At 46.9% G+C, this 21087-nt stretch overlaps 2 protein-coding genes across 3 annotated transcripts; both read right to left on the reverse strand.

Moving 5' to 3' along the window:
* Positions 1-962: 962 nt before the first annotated feature.
* On the reverse strand, positions 963-13218 carry OGFR (opioid growth factor receptor). 2 transcript variants are annotated; one of them, XM_082491347.1, is made up of 7 exons: positions 12934-13218; positions 7631-7693; positions 6703-6787; positions 6198-6276; positions 5635-5701; positions 5151-5299; positions 963-4546 (listed from the first exon to the last, which is right to left on the reverse strand). In XM_082491347.1, exons 1-7 carry the CDS (start codon positions 13165-13167, stop codon positions 3175-3177), a joined length of 2049 nt encoding a protein of 682 aa, XP_082347473.1. In that variant the 5' UTR covers positions 13168-13218; the 3' UTR covers positions 963-3174. The 2 variants fall into 2 exon arrangements, with proteins under 2 accessions (XP_082347473.1, XP_082347474.1); XM_082491348.1 differs by lacking the exon at positions 12934-13218 and adding an exon at positions 10798-11008.
* A 2238-nt stretch (positions 13219-15456) lies between these two features.
* MRGBP (MRG domain binding protein) lies at positions 15457-20543 on the reverse strand (the record flags this gene model as incomplete). Its single annotated transcript, XM_082491277.1, has 5 exons — positions 15457-16180; positions 17233-17307; positions 19013-19094; positions 19623-19744; positions 20321-20543. 5 exons carry the CDS (start codon positions 20541-20543, stop codon positions 15990-15992), a joined length of 693 nt encoding a protein of 230 aa, XP_082347403.1. The 3' UTR covers positions 15457-15989.
* Positions 20544-21087: the final 544 nt, after the last annotated feature.

Genomic DNA, 21087 nt, shown 5'->3' on the forward strand with positions numbered 1-21087 from the left:
GAGAAGTGGAAAAGCAAAGCTTAAGAAATGAAATATGGGGTTCCAGAGTTTGGCACCCTTCCGCCAGGAGGTTTACGGGAGCCCCCAGCGCGCGCCTGCCCAGCTCCCCGGCAGCCGACGTCCCGCCAACGCCGACGGAAGGACAAAGGGCTCAAAGATTTACTAAGTTCCCACAAGGTTTTGTGGAGCAGGCAGCTGGGGACAGGGAAGGAGCGTGTGCCTGTATGTCTTTGGGCGGTTTCAAAGTATCTGGAACGCTGTACGAGACACCCCAGAGGCCGCAGAGGGAGAGCAGGGCACACGAGCTCCTACCTCCTCCTTCGCACTGGGGCCAAGCGATGGCAAGAGAAAACGGCAAAGCAGATCTGAATTTCTTGGCCACACATTGCTGACAGCAAGCCAGGGCTCGAAGGGCAAGCAGAGCCTGCTTATGACCAGCACGGGAAGAGCCCTGGCAGCATTTGCCTTCACGGCCACCCCACGGAACAGAGGAGGACGGGTCCTCCTCTCCTCCCATGCCCGCAGGCAGAGGGAGCGCAGCTGAAGGGACACAGCCACTTCCAGAATCATTACCACAAACACCCCCCCACGCCCGTGTCCTGAAGGAAAAGGCCCGCCAGACCCAAACGAAGCCCTTGGTTGCTCCACAGAGCATCTCAACACACACCCGGCAGGACGGCAGCACCATGCCAAGAGGGGGCAAACGGGAACATTTCAAAGCGCATCACTCAACAAGAAGCACGTGGGGGACGCCTTCTCCCCCGCAAACGTTCACTGGCCACACTTTACAGCGCTGGAGGAAGACTGAGCATCATCCCCACGTGGCTCTCACGGTGAGCACACCAGACCCCGGCTCCGGGCTGGACCCGCTCCTTGGAGGTGCCCAAGCAGATGGCTACAGGGTGCGGTGGTGGGGCAGATCCTGCCCTCGGAGATGGAAGGAACATAAGTAGAAACTGGTATGCATTAAGGTCATGCTTTAATAGGTGACGTTAACATAACAGACGCTGCGATACAGCTCCGATTGCTGGAAAACATCCCGCGAACTTACTGCAAACACCCACAGCCGAAACTCTAAACCTGATCGTGAGAGGGAACGGTTTGGTCTGAGTACTCCAGAGTAGGGCTCACAGTGAAATCCCATCAAACACACAACCGAACCACACATCACCGTAACGAGATACGTGATCTATGCCCCAACTGAGCACATATTCACAATGAAAACTTCATTAAATAAGAAAATCACTATAAATCTGTACAAAAGCCACAATTAACAATTTCTTCCGAATCTTTTATGAAAGAATTTTCACTCAACATCTTCAAGTATTTATATCTGTAAAGTGTATTCTTATTGGCGACTTAACTCCATTTGTTCATAAGAAGAAAAAAAAAAAAAAAAAGTAGTATTTTAAAAACATTAAAAGCCTTTCCCAGCATGGGTGTGACCGTGCCCATTATAGATGTTAAGCTTGCAGGCTTTTATTCCCGCGTACGCGGCACGCTGGCTCAGGACCTACAGCCCGGGCAGGCAAGTCACCCATCAAATTCCTTGAAAGCTGAAGCTTCTTAAGAGCTGTAGCAGAGAGAGGAACGACATGGCCATCGCGCAGGCTACCGCATCTGCTCTCTGGCAAGGCGGGCAAGGCTCGAGCCGTCTCCTGCACAAAACAAACAGCACCTAAAAACCCTAAAACTAAACCAAACTGAGCGAACAGCGAGTCCAGACCTTCCGGCTGTTGGCAACGGTTTCCTCCGCTTCATGAAACAGGTCCTCTGCTGTCGATCTCCGGGAGCGAAAGGCGCTAAATTGTGTAACGCTCCTTCGGAGTTGGCCGAACGCTGTGCGAGTCGGGCGGAAGAGCTGCCGGGGAGGTCAGCAACGCCAAGGCAGGCAAACAGCTGGCGAGGTCTGAAAGCGAATTCTCCAGGGCTGTAAATAAACGAACCGGACAAGCGCACCCCCTCCAATTAAAGTTTCAATTAACTGCCCCACAAAGCCCAGTGGTTTCCAGACATGCTGCACTCTAACATGCCCTCCCTGTCAGACGCGCCGGTCATTAAGGGTAAAACAATCCTGCCCCAACTAGGCAGTGGGTTAAATCTGACACGTCTGACTGCCTGACACGGGGCTGCAGCAGAGAGCGCCCCGGGGGCCACTGCCAATTCACAGCAAAGTCTGAAAAGATGAAAAGACAAACATTCGTTCTATTTTGGCAACTAAGGATGGAAGGCCTTTGAACCAGTAGCGGACAGAAGTATCTGTGGAAGACTGTCAACGGTCCGAAAGTGGCGGAAAAACCCTGGGGAAGAAGAGCCCCGGGCGGCTTTACGCAAAGTCTGAAGGTTTTTCCTCTTAGAAACCAATAGACAATTCACATTCTCAATTCGAACTACAAAGCAACTTCTGCGGGGGGCAAAGGGACCAAATCACTCGGCACCCCAGGGAACAGTATCCGTACGCAAAGGTTAATACTGCTCAGAGATACGGTTTGACTATGCCTTTTATCCCAGCCCAAAGTTAAACCTGCTTTCTTCATAGGAGGAGAGGCAACTGCGCTCTGACACGATGGGAAAAGCGTATACTCATCTCTTACGGGCAAGTGCCACGAAAATAATGATTTACGCCCTAGGAAGCGGACACACAGCATCTTTGCCAGGGATAAATCGCCTGGGAAGGTACAGCCTTTCGAAATAACAAGTAGAAGTTAGAAGGTAATAGAAAGGCCGGGCAAGTTAGGTCATGCTGTCTCACATTAAAAATAACGTACTTAATAAATACTCGACTAGTTCAAACAAGGAAACAAATTAGTTTTCCTCTCCTCTTTAAGAAGGGACATACCAGAACCAAAGCGAAGTGCAAAAATCCCTGTTACGCCGAGATAATCCTGAACACCAGATACAAACCAGGAACAGGACGCAGCCTGTCCGTGAAGATGACTAAAACAGAGTTTTCCTCTTCAGGGTAGCCAAGGGCTGGCTCCCCGTGAGGTTACTACAGATGACGAAAAAAGTGTGGAAGGGTGAAAGTCAGACAGCGGCCAGCCTGCATCAGCCCAAAGGAAGTTTGTTCTTCCGCGTACTTCTGCCACGCGAATCACTCAAGCTGGCTCCCGGCAGTTCGGCAGCGTCACCTCCGCTTGCTCGAGCGCTCCCCGCGCTGGTCTCACTCTGCCGCTACTGCTCTCCATCGGGTCCTGCCGCACGCTCACAGCCTTCGGGGCTGCGTGCTGTCACCTCAGCGGCGTCTTCCTCAGGGCAGGTGGATGCCACGCTCCGCTCAAGGCTCTCTGGAACGTGTTTCTTGCCCGTGACTTCCGCTTGCTCTTTTTCACTCGCATTTTCTGCCTTTTTATGCTGTTCTGCCCCATCTACCTCACTCCCGCCCCCAAGGAGCGTGCTGTTGCAGTGGTGCTGATCGCTCCTTGCTGTGCCGTGATCTCCGCTCAGCTCCAAGCCATCGCTTGCCGCCGAAGTCCAGCCAGTCTCGGGGAGCCCGGAACCCACTGGGGCTCTCACGGCCCCACCATTCACATCACCCCCACCCCCACCCCCCTTCTCGCTTGGCGCTTCCACAGTTGCACTTTTCTCACCGACGCTTTCTTTTTCAGCCTCAGTGTTTGCAAGAGATGGACTTGGCTTGGCACTGGAGGCAGAGGGCCCCATGTTCAGGTTTATGGCCAAGTTGAACGTTTTGCTTCTCGACGGTCTTTTATCGACTTTCCTCCGTTTTACAGCCGCATCAGCGGTCTCCGGCACCGTGGAGCCTTTGGTGCTCGTGTCGTCTTCTTTCAGTGTTTCCCGGTTCTCTTCTGCTTGCAAGGGTGGAACCGAGGAGGGGACTTCTGCATCGATTGCACATTCTCCCAGATTACGGGAAATGTTCTCAATATCAGTAGGGCTTTTCACCGGTCCAGTCTTTTTAGCGTCTGCTGCATTTCCATCCAGTTTTCTCTTCTTGCTCTCCTTCGTGCAGTCATTCTCTGCCGTACCCTGCACTTCTTCAGCCTCACTGTTCAAATCCTCCTCCTCCTGCTGGGGAAACGAAGCCTCCTTCTCCTCCTCACCATCCCCTCCCTTCGAAGCGCATTCACTGAACTTCTCTTTTACGCCTTCATCGTTCACTTTAGGCTGCAAGTCTGCAGCATCTTCAGCCTTCTGTTCTTCTTCTAGGGACTGCCTCTGATCCTCTTCCACAGAATCCTCAGATTTGTTACCGGGAGTTTCCTGTTTATCTTCAGCCTTTCGGTGCAGCTGCGACTTGGCAGAGTGGGGTCTGTACTTGAGGAGTTTGTCGTGCGGTCCCCACGCGAAGCTGCCCCGAGGTTTGAAGTGTTGCCAGGCGTAGTGGACGAGTTCCCTTCTCTTCCGTTTGCTTCTGACGGTGAACAGGAAGTAATCCAAGGCACTTCTCTTGACATTGGGTAACGTCTCCTTAACAAGAGTTTCTGTTAGGAAAAACTTTACCAAGTGCACTTGATAGTGTTCGTACCCCATCTCCCCCAGGCACTTCAGGATTCGCGTAATCCGCAAATTGTTGTGGCTAAACCTGAAAGAAAGAGACAAGCAGAGCCCCTTAAGTGAAAGTCTTACAAGCCTGAAGTCACAAGGAACCCCCAGGGCACCTGCAAAATCTTTTGTGCGTTATTGACTGTGATGCCTTAAGGACTGTTTGACCGGGCAGACGCGCGTATAGGCGGGATTACTTTTAAAGCACCTACTGCTGCTGGCTGCCCGGGCAGCACCTTCCCAGCCCGTCTGGGGCCGCCGGGATTAATCATCTCAACTGCTTAAAATGCAGTTTTTAAACACAAGCTCTGCCGGAGCACATATTAACATCTCCAATCTGTATTTCGTACTCCAGGAGACCAACATGAAGAACACCCCCTGTTAACAGCTGCACCAGATGTAAAAGAAAACGAGTCTCGGCTGGTTGGTTTGTCACTTTATTAAGTGACAAGTGTAACGAGAGCGTGATGACCTACAGTCAGAGGCTGAGCCAAGTTAAAAATACTTTAGCTAGCTAACTTTTTTAATCAACAAAAGCCTCCGCTCCCCAAGGGCTGAGGATTTTCTTGACTTGAGACTTCTTTTTTCTTCTCAGAGAGGTGTCTGGCTGTGGTAAGTGACCGGCAGTATAAACAGAGACTCACCGGTTCAAGTTTTGAAATCGTTCAGCCCAGTTCTCTGCTCTCTTAAGTTCACCAGTTTCCTCGTTGACCAGAATGATTCCATAAAATCTCAGCATGAGCTGATAAGCACGTATAAACCTTCGCATAACTTCCTCGGACCTCTTAAAGGCCTGAAAGCAAGACAGACCGATGAGTACAAGGTACAACTCCCCAATTACCTGCACCAGTTTGTCGCCCCTGAATTACAAACAAGGTGTGATTATATCACTGAACATCTCATTTGCTGGTGTAGCTATTGGCAGACACAAGACAGACAAACGCTTAACGGTGCTTGAGTGAGCTCTGTTCAAACCAGGGCCCCAAGGAAACAATGTAAAACAGACCTAGACTTCAAATATAAGGCATTTATATAATATAAGGCATTTAGAGAAAATCCTAACATCCTTCAGATCTCAACACCTCCCCCTCCTCCCAAAAAAACTTCCAAAACAAAAGCTTTCAATACCTCGATTTCTTGGCACGTGAGCGGTTTGGCACGCAAGTTCATCCCATGTTCACGTAAAGGGAATAACCTGAAAGGAAAGAAATTTTCAGCCCAGATGAGCAAAGATGACATCCAACCCATGGTACTCATTCGGTAAAAACTAAAAAAGATTCCGAAAGATGTGGTATCACAGGCACCTCTTGGAACCTCACATCCTTATGGACACAGTAGTTTACTGTATGACAAACAAATCCTTCCCATAAGAGCGTTGTCTACACCAACAATAACAACATACTTTGGTTATGTGGATCTCCCTCGCTGCCCTGATGCTCTGTTCTGCAGTACCTCGTAAGACCAAGCACGGCTGAGATCTATTGCCGCAGCCGCGCTGGAAACCCCTGCCTTCAGGAATTCCACCGCATTCTTTCCAGAAGAACACAAGTCAATAAAAATAAAGCGGACACAGGTTTCACCCAAGAGTAATTCTGGGCCTTTTGGGAAGCTGAATCCAGGAGCACAGATACCACTGACTCATAAAAGAGGCGCAACTAAAGAAAGGCACTACATTCATGCAGACAGTTTACCACTGTATGTAAGAATGGTTTTCTTCCAGAACTTCATAGTTGTCCCACCAAGATTCAAGCAGAGTTTCAATATGCAAACCTGAAAAGGAAAGGAAGAAGTCAGGCAACAAGAAATGACATCAAATGAAAATTAAAATTAGCCAGTCACCCAAGGTGGCTCATCACCCAGAGCCAGGTGCTCGCACACAGGCATTAGCTTTTCTAACTGGACAACCATCCCGCTAAGCCAGAAAAAAGCCCTGTTAGTTTTCTACCACCAAACAGAAAGTCAAGGAACGTGCAGCAGGAACAAGGACATTTTAAAACGGAAATTCTTGGGGGGGGTTGTTGATTTGGGTTGGGTGTCCCCCTCCCCCCCTCTTTTTTTTTTTTTTTTTTTTGTTTCGATGGTGGGTTTTGCTTGCTTGTTTGGTTTTTTTAATGATTGTCCCCCATGGATCAAGCTCCTCTTTCAGCAATGCAACCAGCTGTGCTCCATCAAGCAGTCATCACACCAGGTACTCACCCTGGGGCAAAAAAGAAATCTCATTTTTATAAAAGCTTAAGTTCCACATCTCTTCTTCCTCCTCGTTTTCCGATTGTATCAAACCCTGGAGACGAGAAAAGAAACCAACAAGCAGCAATCTTTTAAAAGGCAGTATTCACTTCAACACTTCGCTTGAAATGTTTAGGGAACATGAGGAGAAGTCCTTGAAACGTGTTTTGGGAAGGAACAGCTTGTTTCTGATGCACCCACACGCACACCATCCCCTCCCCCTCACAAACGAAGGCCCTGAAGGCTGTGAGCCCGTGTCACGGTTTAGCCCCAGCCGGCAGCCGGGACCACGCGGCCACTCGCCCGCTCCCCCGGATCAGCGGAGGAGAGAATCGGAAGAGTCAGAGTGAGAAAAAACTCGTGGGTTGAGATAAAGACAGTTTAATAAGTAAAGCAAAAGCCGCACGCACAAGCGAAGCAAAACAAGGAGTTCGTTCCCTGCTTCCCACGGGCAGGCGGGTGTCCGTCCACCCCCAGGACAGCCGGGCTCCATCGCGCCCAACGGTGACTTGGGAAGACAAATGCCATCACTCCGAACGTCCCCGTCCCTTCCTCCTTCTCCCCCCAGCTCTATACACGGAGCACATCATACGGCACGGAACATCCCTTTGGTCCTCTCCCCACTCCTTATGCCCCCCCTCCGCTGTCGGGAGGAGCAGAAAAGGCCTTGAGAGCTCAGCAACAGCTGAAAACGCTATCAGCGGTATTCCTCATCCCAAATCCAAAGCACAGCACTGTGCCAGCTGCTGAAAAACCTGTTAACTCCATCCCAACTGAAACCACGGCAGCCGGACAATGTAAAGACAAAAGGGCGCCCTCAAATCCAGAAAACGATCCTAAACTGAGCACGCGCCGAGGAAGCGCCACGAGAGCACGCGCGTCGGCATTTAGCCCGTACCGGGTAACGATGTCTGTATCTCTGCAAGTCTTTCGCCGCGTTCCAGTTGCGCCGGCCTGAGAACTAAAGAAGAGACAGATCAGAGATGCAGAATAAAGGAGTCTTCTGGAAAAAAAAAAAAAAAAAAAAAAACAAACCAAAACAAAAAAAATCCACTGGCTGAATTGGGCATCTCTCACACACGCTCCCCTGCCCCCTCCACCCCGCACCCCCAAACCCAGCGCTTTGTTATTGCGGTTGTTGCTCCGCATTGCTGAAGGCAACTTCGGTCTAAGGGAAAGTCACACCACCTCCTTCACCCAAAACACGTATTTTTCTTTCTAGCCTTATTAATCAAGGTGTTAGCGTTTTATACTTGTCTTCTATTCCAGTTGGCTTTACCTACAGAAATGGTTAGAACTAGCTGGAAATCCCAAATAGTAAAATCTCATTTTTTTTCCTTAACTCAAAGGTTTTAAACCAAGGCAAACTAAGCCCTGCCTGTGTCTGAGCCACTATATACCCTAGTCAAGACAGAGGTCAGACTTTAAAATGCCAGGATTCAAGATGCAGAAATATTCCGTAGATTCGGGATTCTCATTCCTCGTAGACATTAGAGAAATAACATTTCCTTCACCTTTGCTTCTTGCTCGAGAGCAGCCTTGTGGATTCAGCATCCTGCTGATCTCCACAGGCAGCAGTACGTGAGCCACAGGGTCACATTAGATATTTATTTTATTGGACTTCCATTCCAATCATCATCTTCGTTATTGCTCATCTGTCCAAGTACCCGAACTGCACATCAGCCCTACCTGAAAACTCCTCTGAGACAGAGGTAGTGAATTTGATCTTCGCTCCTACAAATGAAAAGCACTTAGTTGGAAACATTTGGAACCCAAAATTTACTAATGAAAATAACAAAATGAGAATACCCACAGCAGTGACTCACACCATCCCTATTAGTTGCCAAGTGACAGATTTACCTAGTTACAGCTGAATTCGCTTGATTTTCTTAATAATTCAAATTGCTGCGGAGAAAACCCTGTGGTGCCAACAGCCACCTGACAACTGGGTGTCAGCTCCTCCTTGCTACACATCTGCGCTAGATTCATTCCAAATGCAGCCTTTAGACAGAAATCATCACAAATCACGAACAGCGGCTTCATTTCTTCCTCTGAACTTCACGGAAATAGAAGTTGCAACTCTGACTTAATTTAAAACGCATCTTAATGGAATTATATACTTTTTTTTCCCCAGTGGAAGAGATTGTGTTATCCTTCACAAGCAACACAGACAGGTTTCATCTTGCCGAGTGCTGAACCATCTTGTCCAAACCTATGAAAGCGCTTAAAAATGTTCTGAAGTGTCAAGGCAGAAGCAGCAAGATGAACAAGACTGCTCAGGAATAAAAGCCCCCCCCAGTGCGCAGCCCGGTGCGGTCAGAGCGTTCAGCGCCAGCCGACAGCACGAGCGGGGTCTTTGTGAACCGGGGTAAGGCGTGCAGACTCTTGCAAAATAAGCGTTTTAAGAAACTTAGAAGAAAGAAGCAGCAAACACTCTCCCAAGTTATTTTTTAACTTCATTTGATACTTATTAACCTCATTTGAACAGGGGAAAAATGAAAAAAAAAAAAAAAAAATCAAAACTACTTTCTAGTGAACACCAATCACTGGTTCATGAATTATAAAGGCAGGAACTGGATTAGATTTTGTAACATTTTGTTGTAATGAAGGCATCCATTCAGCTGCCCCGTTGGTTGTTGATAATTAACATTTATGAAGCATACTCAGCATTTGGGAGATCGAACCTTTATCCAGAGAGGGAAGTCACCAATGCAGAATTTTAAAAATTCCATTTTAAATACACATTTACACACTGCGATTCCCCCATACTTTGATGAGAGGAATTAAATAAAGCTCGAATTGTTTTTTAAATGTAATAACTTGTGATGACCTAAGATAACGCCTGTCTACATGGCAACAGATTTCCATTTTATACATGACAACACAGACCAAAATAGGTGGCAGAACCTCCCACAGCCACGTGGGCCCATGCAGGATTAGACATCCCAGCGCTGGTGTCCATCCCCAGAACCTACCCAGGCTGTGGAAACGCACACAACGATAAAAAGCTTCGCTACACAGTTAACATTTGGGGAAAAAAAAAAAAAAAAACAAACAAAGTGGCTGCAGACACAGACTAAGAAATATGTTCCGCCAGAACAGATCGATATTACTCTTTTGTTCAAGACGTAAGCAGAGACCGGGATTTCGCACTTTGAAATTCATCGATACTTTTGAACTCCGAGGATGAAATCCCGATACATGCGGAAGTAACGAAAATTTTGCTCCCAGTTCCAGAAGAATCAATTTCCAGACAGTCTCTACACTTGAGGTTCTAAAATAACATCCTTTAACAGTCAGGTGGGACCGGGTAAAAGCAGACTGGCTCCACTTTTGAAAGAGAACTGGTTTGCTGAAGAGTAAGCGTAGATACAGAGACAGACGCGATGCCACGGTGCGAGGTGCTGCGGGGCTTGGGTAGGGAGAAGCCAGATCCAGGAGAAAGGCATTGCGGAGCACAACGCCAGAGAGAACAAGACGGGGAAGCCAAGAGAGCAAAACTCAGCCCTCCCTCCAAGCAGGTGTTGTTCCCGGGTCTCTACAAACTTCTGTTCAAGGCAGAGAGAAGTATAACCTTCCCTTTCCTTCCAGGCCAGGAAGGCAAACTGAAGCGCCTACGTCAAACCTCCCTATTGTTCACAGCACTGATAAGCAATTTTAAGCGAGTTTCTCCCTCCAAAGCTGCAACGCATCAGTCGGAACGTGCATCGCTCCCCAAAGAGCGCGAGGAAAGCGGAGAACAAAGCCAGGAGAGAGGAACACGAACAGTATTTGGCTGAAAACCGGAAACCAGCTGCCCCCAAAAGGGATGAAAGAATGTGCAAGATTGCGAACAAGACACAGGAACGGGAAAAGTCGACAGAATCGAGTAAAGCGACTGAAACGTTTTGTTGATGGAAAGTAAGGAGAAGGCAGAGCTACAGGGCTGGTCGTCAGCACGTGAGCTCCGCGCGTTACCGCAGACAGAGTATTTGCAGAGACACAAGTGAGAGACAAAGATAAAAGCAGTATTTTAGGTTGGTTTTGAAAGTGCGTAGTGAAAATAGTAATAAAAAAACCTCTAACCTCAGTATTGAATAAAAACATTAGCAGCTTCAGCCAGTAAGTATACCATCTAGGCTGCGGGGAGAAGAATGAGAATTAGTGTAATATAAGCAGAAGTAGGAACTAGTTTTGGAAACCAATTCATGCCTTTGGCAGGTAGTAAAGGCGTAAATGGCTAGCAGAAGATTTACTGTTTCTCTCTGTATTCCTGCTCACTGCCCTTAAAATTTCTTCAGGCACTGTCAGACAGAGGTGACTAGAGAGTCATCTCCGAAGGAAGAACTCCTCTTTAAAGATGCAGAACAATATTCCAGGGGCCATAAGTCTCAGGGACAACATCCTCCCTTGTAAGGCAAAGTTTGAAAAGTCCGGTCACCGGAGTGAAAAAATGATCCTTGCTTTTACAGTTGCCACAAATCCAGAAGTTGCTCTAAGAAAAAAAAAAAAAAAATAGAAGAACAAACACATTCAAAAAGAATAATCTGAATTTTCTGGAGGCATTAGAACTGGTGAACAAAAGCAGAACTCCAGCCATGTACAAAAGAAAATTGACGGTGTGCCCTCAAACAATGCAAAACACTTCCAAGGAAAATCCTGCATCTGCTTTTAAGTATCACAACTATTCCACCTCAAATACCCGTGACCTTTCACAGATCTACATGCACAGCGAAGGCCCACCGCATTCCCTGCAGGAAACTCCATGCACAAGCACGTCCATCTGCTGGATTTAAACTTTGATTTCATCTGCAAAGTATAGTGTGTATTTTTGTAGAAAGTCATGAATGTTTGGACTACTATGTTGTACAAGATTTTTTTTTTAAAGGGAAGTTATTAAAATAACTTAATGCTTATAAAAACATTTAAAGTTTAATACTAAACTCCTTTAAAAGTATATTAATTAGAAAGTTTTATCTATTTATAGTCTAAGAACACGGATGAGTCACTGAAACAAAACTTAAGTGAAGGATTAGTTTCCCTTTCTCCGAAATGGGAGGAGTCAGGTTAAGGGACTGTTCCGTGTTTCGACTGACCCTGGAAAGACTGAAAAAGAGAGACACAGTTTTGCATTTGCCAAAGCAATGCTGTAAAAGAAATTATTGATGCTCCATGTCAAACAAAAAAGCCACTGATGGTAAAGATAAGAGCTTCAGATAAGGTTAACAAGTTCCTTCTATTTCAAATCAACATTATTTGAAGGCACTGGAGACAAGTGCTGACATTTGCAGCACTACCTCATTCACTATACCTGCCCCCACACCTGCAGGTTTTAAAACATCAGCAGATCTTTTTTTGTTTTCAGAATTGCTTTAGAATATGCTCCCTAGAAAAAAAAAAAGTCTAAAAAATAAAAAGTTACAGCTCATTTTTGAAAGTGAGCAGATGTTATGTGATGTGATGGCTTTTTATTGATGGCATGAAAGTACGAAAAGCCACCACGCAAAAATGAGGATACCAACAAAAAAACTTGAAAGCAAGGAGCTGCTGAAGAACATCAATGCCATAACACCAAATTCAGTGGCCGTTGGAATGCGGTGAACAGGCAGGTGCCATACAGAAGACAAAACTTGTATTTATGGGATAAAGTATCCAGATCACACGGAATGGTGGTGGTGGTGGGGAAAATAAATTAACCCCCAGCTCATGGCAGCGTAATAAAACTTAAGGGGTCATAAAGGCACCGCACACCTCTGCCTTCCCCACCCCCAGAGCTCTTCTCTGAACGGGCCTCAAGCTGCCCCTCTCTTTGAAGATCTGCTTCATCAAGGTGAGGACAAAACTGCATGCCAGGGCTCGCCGGAGGGACAAAAAACCGTTGACTTTCTGTAAGTATTTTAAGCCGCCCCAGTTCCCGACAGTAAATGAGGATACTGGAGAGAGGGCGCCCAGATACGCTGACAGCCCACAGGGCGGGTGGCCTGGGGAGATCCACGCGTGCACACCAGTCGCACGGGATCCGAGGCCGCCCCGAGGACCCGGGTAACTCTCAGGGTACCGGCAGAGCCACCGCACACCCGGCGGGGCGCCCCCGCGGGCGCGGGAGGACGGCGGGCAGCCACCCTGGGCGCGGGGCCGGCGGGGAAGGGGCTTCCTCACCCCTCGGAGGGCTTCTCTGCGCCCCTCTCCCACCCCGGGGGACCCCCGTACCCCGACACCCACCTGGGCCTGCCGGCAGCCCCGCGCCCAGCTCGGCACCGGCTGCTCCGCTGCGTCCTCCGGCTCCTCCCCGCCTGCCGCCTCCGCTCCCTCGGGCTCGCCGCCATCACCATCCTCCTCCTCCTCCTCCTCCTCCTCCTCGTCCTCCCCTTCCTCCCAGGTGGAGTCGTACCTCCAGAAGGCCGCCTCGTCCTCCGCCTCGTCCCCCTCGGCCCAGAAGCCGAGCCAGGCCGCCATGGGCGCGGGGCGGCAAAGGGAAACCGAAAGGGGCCGCGGCACAAAGCCGGACACGTGTGGGGGGGACGGGGACGGCGCGGGGGACGGAAGCGCGGCCGCGCCCCGCCCCCTTCCTGCGGTACCGCTCCCCCATTGGCCGCCGTCCGGCTCACCGCCCCTCCATTGGCCACCGCCCGGCTCGCCGCGCGGTCCCTGCGCCCGCCCGCCCCGCGCCTCTCCCCTCACTCACGCCGAGGCCGTCCCCCGGGGATCCTTCCCTCCGGCGGGTCCGTCTGGGGGGGGGGGAAACAGGAGAAAACGTAATTCTGGGCAGCAGTGAGGGGTCCTGGGCAGGCTACGGACTCCCCCAGACCGCACCAACGGGCTGCTGTTGGGCAGTGGGAGGTTCCGCTTTCAGCAGGGCTCGGGTGTTGAACTCCTTCGTGGGCAAAATCACAGAGTGGGGTAATTCTCTCAGGGGAAAACGAACGAAAGAACGGTCTTCCCGAGAAGCCAGGGCTCGGTGAAAGGAAAGGGAGGAGAGCTGTGGGACGCGGGTCACGTAAAGCATTTACGTTTTCCAGAAGTTCAACCGCAGCCAGCAAATTCCTAAAAAAAAATCTGTGTTGATGGACTGACCGTGAAATCTCACCTGCGCTCTCCCTGCCTCAAGGGTGGTGCCGAGAGATACATCAGTACACGTTACTGTTGACACATTCATACTTTAAGCTATAAACCCCATTTCATTGGCATAGCAAAAAAAGATTGGAATAGAATCCCTTGGATGAAAAGGACTTACCCACAAGGCCCTGAGACTTCACAGTTACAAAACCTGCACTTTATGGCCAAGATCTATGAAGATCACTACGAAGTAACAAGCACTTTAATTCTTAAAGAAACGGCAAAAATTAACAAAGGCATTCGTCTTCCAGCACTCCCTTTGATGACAGATCTGTCAGTGACATGATTACAACTTCTAGGAACTTGATGATACCAAACGAGCGTTTTTCTTAAACATCAAAACTAAACCCAGGAGTCTCCTCACACAAGGTTACAGAAGTCTGATTTCCACCCACCCAGAAAACCTCCGAGCCACCGGTAGCCCCTCTCCCACCAACCAGAGCTCCATTGAGCTCTTCAGCTGGGGGGTATCTCACTGGACATTTTGTAAAGCTTTTCACTCTGAGCACAGCACTAAACTCACAGCATTTCACACCTCCTCGTTTGGAATTTTTTTATGCCCTGCTACTGCAGACCTTGGCAGAGTTCTGACCTCCCAGAGCTCACCAGTGCCTACGAGAAGGTGAACTGACTGCAACAAAAACTTCATCTTCTCAACTCAGTACCTCACAACTGCACTATATGAGTTAGAGGAGAGCAATTCCTCTCGTTCGGAAGCTTACAGCAACCGTTCTACTGAGTTCAGCCGGCCAGGACTTCCTATCCTGTATCTTGGAGAAATATGAGGGTAGTAGTTCGTAAATCCAGGCAAAGTTAGTTAAAAACACCCAAAACAAAACAGGAAGGCACTTTTCACTGATTTCACTAAAGGCATAAGCTACCTAAATAACTTTCAAAATAAGCTGGGCCGAATTTTAATCAAGTTACACAACAATTACCATTTAGTAAAATAAAAACAAGTCAAATTTATTCTTGGTATAAAACAAGTGAAGTAAATAAGGCAGACAACTTGGCTACGTACCTGGAACAAAAGCAAAAACCAGTAGATTCCTAGTTCCTCACCTTGAAGGCAATACTCAGACTAAGAAGTAATTCCTTTTATTAACTGAGAGTTAACATGGTGAAACAAATTCAGCAACATTTCAGCCTACTTCGTTCACCATTTAATGTGTTTGTTGATCACGGTCCATCTTTTCACAACACAAAAATAGTAACTTCATCAAATCTTAACATTCTAGCATATAAAAGATAAACATTACCATGTCAGTAAGATTCTTAAGTTGTAAAACAAAATTAACATTTTGGAACACCAATTCCAACATCTACTAAAATTGCTTTAAAAAAATAAATAATGAAGTACAAAACCCGCTGTTATATACTACTATAGTACAAATGGATGAAGAAACACCTCCATATTCACACACAGCTCAGCTGATCCCTGACAAAATCATGTGACATCACTGGATATTTCCTTTAGGATGCTTAGTAATTATTATTCTAGGGGCATTATAATTTTCACTTCACTTACGGTATATAAACTTATAAAGATTGAAAAATGTTATGTCACTACGGGTGAAAGAAGTAAAGGTTCTCCAGCAAACAGAGCAAAAGAATAATTCAACTCAGTAGTTATCTGTATTTAAAAGAACTTTAGTTTTACTGAACCAACAAATTGAGACATTTGATACAAATGCTATGTTTGTACTAAGTAAAATGGCCAAACAACATTACCCAGAGGGTCTGTAATATTCAAAGACAGTGACGACCCCAAATTTATAGAATTAACCTACGCTTTTCAAGAACTGAGGCTCCATGTTTCACCGAGCACTTGTTTCACCAACTGTGCTGACGCAGAGCACGTTACTGGTTTGAAAAGCAGCCACTGGAACTTACACACGCGTAAACGCATAACGCTGCCAGCCTTCTCCCCAGCGCCCCGAGAAGGCAGCCACCGCTCAGCGACCTGGTGCTGACAAGAAAACACATCAGGAAAGACAGACAGAGCCTTGCATGTATAAAGCCAACGTGCAGATTCTTCAAATACCTGGCTCAGATACCTCTTCCTTTCTCAAAAAGTTTATGTAGCGACTATCCTGCTACTCGTTTTTACTGTTCCCTCCTCACGTTCCAGAGTTTATTACTTCTTTCTTTCACAGCTTTCTTTATGTTCTGCGTCGTTTTGCAGCACTTGGACTGGAAGGATTACTGTTTGCGTTTAAGACCTTTTCAGTGACTCTGTTGCGCTTCCTCTTATCAGATCCTTCTTTGGACCCACAATCGGACGAAGTTTTCTCTTTCTCCTTGCTGCTCGGCTTTTCGCTTGTTTTTCCTAAACTTCCAGAGGGTGCAAAAACTGAAATAGGATCAAAGTAATGATTCCAGATCAGAGTTATACACATAGGCAAACAAGAAGTGATATCAAATTTCTTTATATTACATAAAGCTTTTCAAACCAATCAGTTCTCAGCATATTTAACCATCATTTAAGCGTTACTTTCACTTTTAAAGGAAAAATCTTCTGTGAGAAAGGCACATCTTGCTTTTATTATTTGCTTTAAAGACAGGCATGTATTTTGACAGGCTAAAAATGATATTCATTAAGTGGAATTAAACAGCACTTAAAATTAAAATACTTAATAGGAACACTTACAGAACATAGGACCAATCTATGAAATTTATAATCAGCAACGGTCATTACATTTGGTATTATCGATAGATTTTAAAACTGAACACCCAAAATGTGAAACTTAATATATATTTTCAAATACATTTTTAGATCTTTTATTACACTCAATCTTAAAACAACACTTATTCTGTGATATAAGTATTTTGAAATTATATAGTTAACAGTTGGCTTGGTCTGTTAAGGTAAGTAGCAGGATCTCTACTGTTCACATTTGACTTTGTTCTACAGCAAATTGTATTTAAAAGAAGCGAGATAATGCAAATAAAATTAATAAAAAACCACTCTGCCCGCCTTCCCATTTAAGCATACAATCTTACAATCTGTTTTGATTTATAGGCCCTATTTTTCCCCATGACTACAAAGATCCTAACACAGAGTACTTAGGTTCACTAGAACCGGGCTCAACTTTCTTTCAGAGATCCTTAGATTACTTCAGACTCCCAGGGTTTTGTCAGGTACATATTAAAACAAAAAACTCAAAAGCTATACAACTTTGCGTATATCAATTAGGAGCAAAGGAGAAATCTTTCAAAGTATCAGATATTGGCAACTGCTTGCTCTGTGCATTCTTAAATTATTCTATTCTCAGCATGAGCATATGCTAAGTCTGAATACAAATCACAAAGTACACCATATTTGGGATTTACATTTTAACATTAATTTCTCAGTTACAGTTGTTTTTTAATCTCATATTACACAGTAGAGAGTTACAAATTTACCTTCTTCTGGACCTGCATGAGTTTCCATCTCTTCTTTTATTTCCTCTTTCACTTCTTCTTCTATCATTACTTTTCCTACAGAAAGGATTGTTAAGCAATGGTTAGATGGCTTTAAAGAACCGTATGTATTTTTTCTGGGTTAGCAGCCTCAGCATATGTGCACAACGTTAACAAATATTCAGTGCAACATTCAGCAGTAATTTAGAAAGGTTTCTCAGCACTGTGATAGAGAAACATAGCTAACAGTCCAGGCACACTGCAAGCATAACATAAAGCACTGAAAACAAGATGATGTCACATGTCAAAAGGTTCCACTGAAATTATTAACAGGAATAAAGTGAAATGCCAAACAGGCAAAACAATGTCTTACCAATATCAGGATTTTATACTGAATTTTTAGCATAAAGTTTAGTCTACATAGTAATTGAGAAGCATTCCACTGCACTTTAAAATATCTCAAGAACTCCTTTGGCAGGTGCTTGAATTTCCTAGCTCCTACCTTGGATTAACAGTACTAATTAACACACATACAGCTGAACTTTGAAAATCCAGCTCTCACTGCTTAACCCACAATCTCTCTCAAACTGCTGTGTATTTCTACTAGACAACACAGATAAGCTTACCACAAGTGAGAGAGGTTTGGAAGAACTAGGTAGTTGAATGCCACGAAGGTAAAAACACAAACAGATGATTTCATAATGCAATGGAACCACCATGAATCTACAAAAATACCCTAAACATTTCCTATTATTTTGTTTTCAATCAATTTTAAGGCAACTACAGAAGAAAAACCCACATGAAAATGTTTTTAATGTCACCAGACATTAAAAACCAGTAATGCTTTTAAAAATAAGATACACGAACCATATTAAAACCAGTAATATCCTAAAAATGAGATGGTTATACCCGCACAACAGGTACTTGGTACAAGTCCATGGCCAAAAAGCAAGTTTCTCCAGCGAATGAAACTGCAGCTATTCAGTAAGTATATTCCCAGTGTACCTTTTTAAACGTTAGCTGAATTGCCTTATATCATCAGTTACACAAAAAATTTTATCACAGAAATATTATTATATGCAAATTATATACAGAAAATGTTACTTTGATCAGCTCCATAGCTCCTGCTCTTTAAAAAATGACCTTGCTACAAAATCAACCACATTACAGTGTGCAGATCATCTGTTTTAGCAAAAATTATGGTCTGAGGTAATATTACAGCAGACTCAACAAAGTGCAAAAACCGCATAACAAACTACTGATCATGTTACAAAGAACCATATTCTGCCTTTCATTCTGCAAACTGGTATCAGCTTACACATGGATCTTTTTTATATACCCAGAAGCAGAAGTTGAATCTAAACGGTATAAATAGAACCTGTTTGTGCCCTATCAGCATCCCATCTACATTACATTTACGAACAGGAGAAATACGGTGTGGAATCTGACCAAAGGTCTTTGTCTCTCACTAGCCTGTCTCCTACAGTGGTCAGAGGCTGATAGAATACAAACAGCACAAGCACTGTGATCCTTTCCCCAACAGTTTCCTTCAGTCAGCTGATTAAAAAAGTCATGAGATAAAGTTATACGTGTTTAACATTTCCTTTTCCTGATACACCTCACATACCAGTCTGAAAGAATGACCTTGGATTGGCACATTATGCTCTTTTTTTTTTTTTTTTTGGGGGGGGGGGGGGGGGGGAAGGGAGTGAGTTCTGTTAAACTATCTGCTCTGAGATGAGATGAGAGCAACCAAGAATAAGAGACTGCTGTCACATCTTACCTTCTCTCACTTCTTGAATCATTTCGTCAGGAAGAGCAAAATTCTTCTCTATGTTAGGGAATGGAAGAATCTCAGATTCGTGCTTAGAAGGAAAAGAAAGATCTCCATGAATGACTTTGGTAAAAACCTTAATTTGGATTTAGAAGTGCAACCTCAAGTTCTATTTTACATGCAATTAGTAGCTAAATAATTCTTAGCAAGATATTTCAGACACTAGACAATCAGGAGGCTCCTGATGTCAAACTGATTACTAGGGTAAAAATATTTGAGATCATGACCCATGATCATTTGAGATCATTTCTGGCATCCAACCATGGCAAATTCTTACATAAACACACTATAACCTCCTTGTTTGGCACTTATGTTTGCTAGATCAGCATTTAGGCAACTTTAATAAACAAAGACAGAACACAGTATGGAAAAAATCCAAACAACAAACCACTGCAGGTTCTACTGTCTCCCACCTAATGAGGAAAACCTCATAAACTCAGTGGAACGACACGTAATTCTTAATAACATGAAAGGTATAACAGGCCCAGTGATTTTGGCCGATCAAAACTCCTGAACCATAAGAAACAGAAATGCGCTTGCATCAATCCGTTATACTCACAAGAGCTTGCATATCATACATGGTGCTCAGATGGTCCCAAATCACTTTGGAGGAAATCTGCCGTCCAATATTCTGACTGAATTTATCTCGGATACAAATCATGTGGAAATGGCGATTCACACCTGGGGAAACGAACACAGTGCGATTAACACTACTAACAGTTCTACCTGTGCCACAAAATGAAAAAAAAAAAAAAACATCCCATCGTTACAGGGAAACCGCACAGTGCAGGAGAGACACATGGCAGCCTGGGCATGATATTTCACCCTACATTACAGGTGCTGTTCTGGAGAGGGGCTGAGGCTGCCCCACTGGGTAACGCCTCCACACGGGGCCGCAGACAGGACTTTGACAGAGGCTGTGTGAAAAGCAACCGAGGGGCAGCGTAAGGCCGCAGGTGAGGAAAGGCGAAGGCAAAGGGGGCCGAGGAGGGCTGGCTCTGTGTCCCCGGGCGGGGCGGCCGAGGCGGGCGCGGCGCTCCGTCCCCACAGGCCCCGCCGCGCTCGGGAGAAGCCCCGGGGCCCCGGGCCGGCAGCCGCGGCGGGAGCGGGCCCGGGAGGCCGCTGGGGGCAGCACCGCAGCGCGGCCGCGCCGCTCCCCCCACTCCCCCCCTTTCCCGCTACGGGCCCGGCGCCTGGTTCTCCTCCCCGGCCAGCGCCGCTACTCGAGGCCGCGGCTCGGGCGCGGCCTGCTCTCACCTACGGGCTTGTGGCCCAGCATGGCGTGGAAGAGGCAAACCTCCACTTCAGGGCTCCACACCACCACCGCCTCCTCCGCCGGCACACCGGGTTCCGGAGCGGCGGCCGCTGCCGCCGCGGCAGCTGCAACGGCGGCAGCGACCGCCGCGGCGGTCCCCGGCCCGGCGGCGGGCAGCGGCGGCTTCTCCACAGCGCCCGCCGAGCCGCCCTCCGCCTCGCCCATGGCCGCGCCGCCGCCCGCAGCGGCTCCTGCCGGCCGGGAGGAGGGGGTGGCGGGCCGCGGGGCGAGGCGAGGCGGGGCGGGGCGGCGGAGAAAGGCCTTGTGTGGCCTCGCTGCTGGAGCGGGGGGAGGGTTCGGGGGGGCTTTACCTCAGGTACATGGCGGCTGTAGGCCTGTGAGACTTACGGCGTCCCCAGAGGGTCGGGAGGTCGGAGCGGGGTATAGGGAAGCTTCCAGGAGGCCTCGGCCTCCTCAGCCCTCGTCCTCCCGGCCCAGGGGGGAGATGGCGCTGGGGAAGGGCCCCAAAAGCTTCAAACCACCCTGAACCGCTCCTCCTTGTCACCACAGCGTTGTTTTACATCGAGCTGACATTGATGCTTAACAAATAGCTACGCCTGGCGTGTTTAAAAAACGCAGGACACCACCACCACCACCACCACCCCCCCCCAGCTTTGCCCGTCATTTAAGATGTAAAAAAGTCGTTATTTTGGGGAACAAAGAGGATGTATCATTCCCTTGGTGACAGGGGTTTTTTTTCCTTGTTAGG

This window comes from Vanellus vanellus, assembly GCF_965231255.1.
Source record: "Vanellus vanellus genome assembly, chromosome: 15".
Classification (NCBI taxonomy): Eukaryota; Metazoa; Chordata; class Aves; order Charadriiformes; family Charadriidae; genus Vanellus; species Vanellus vanellus.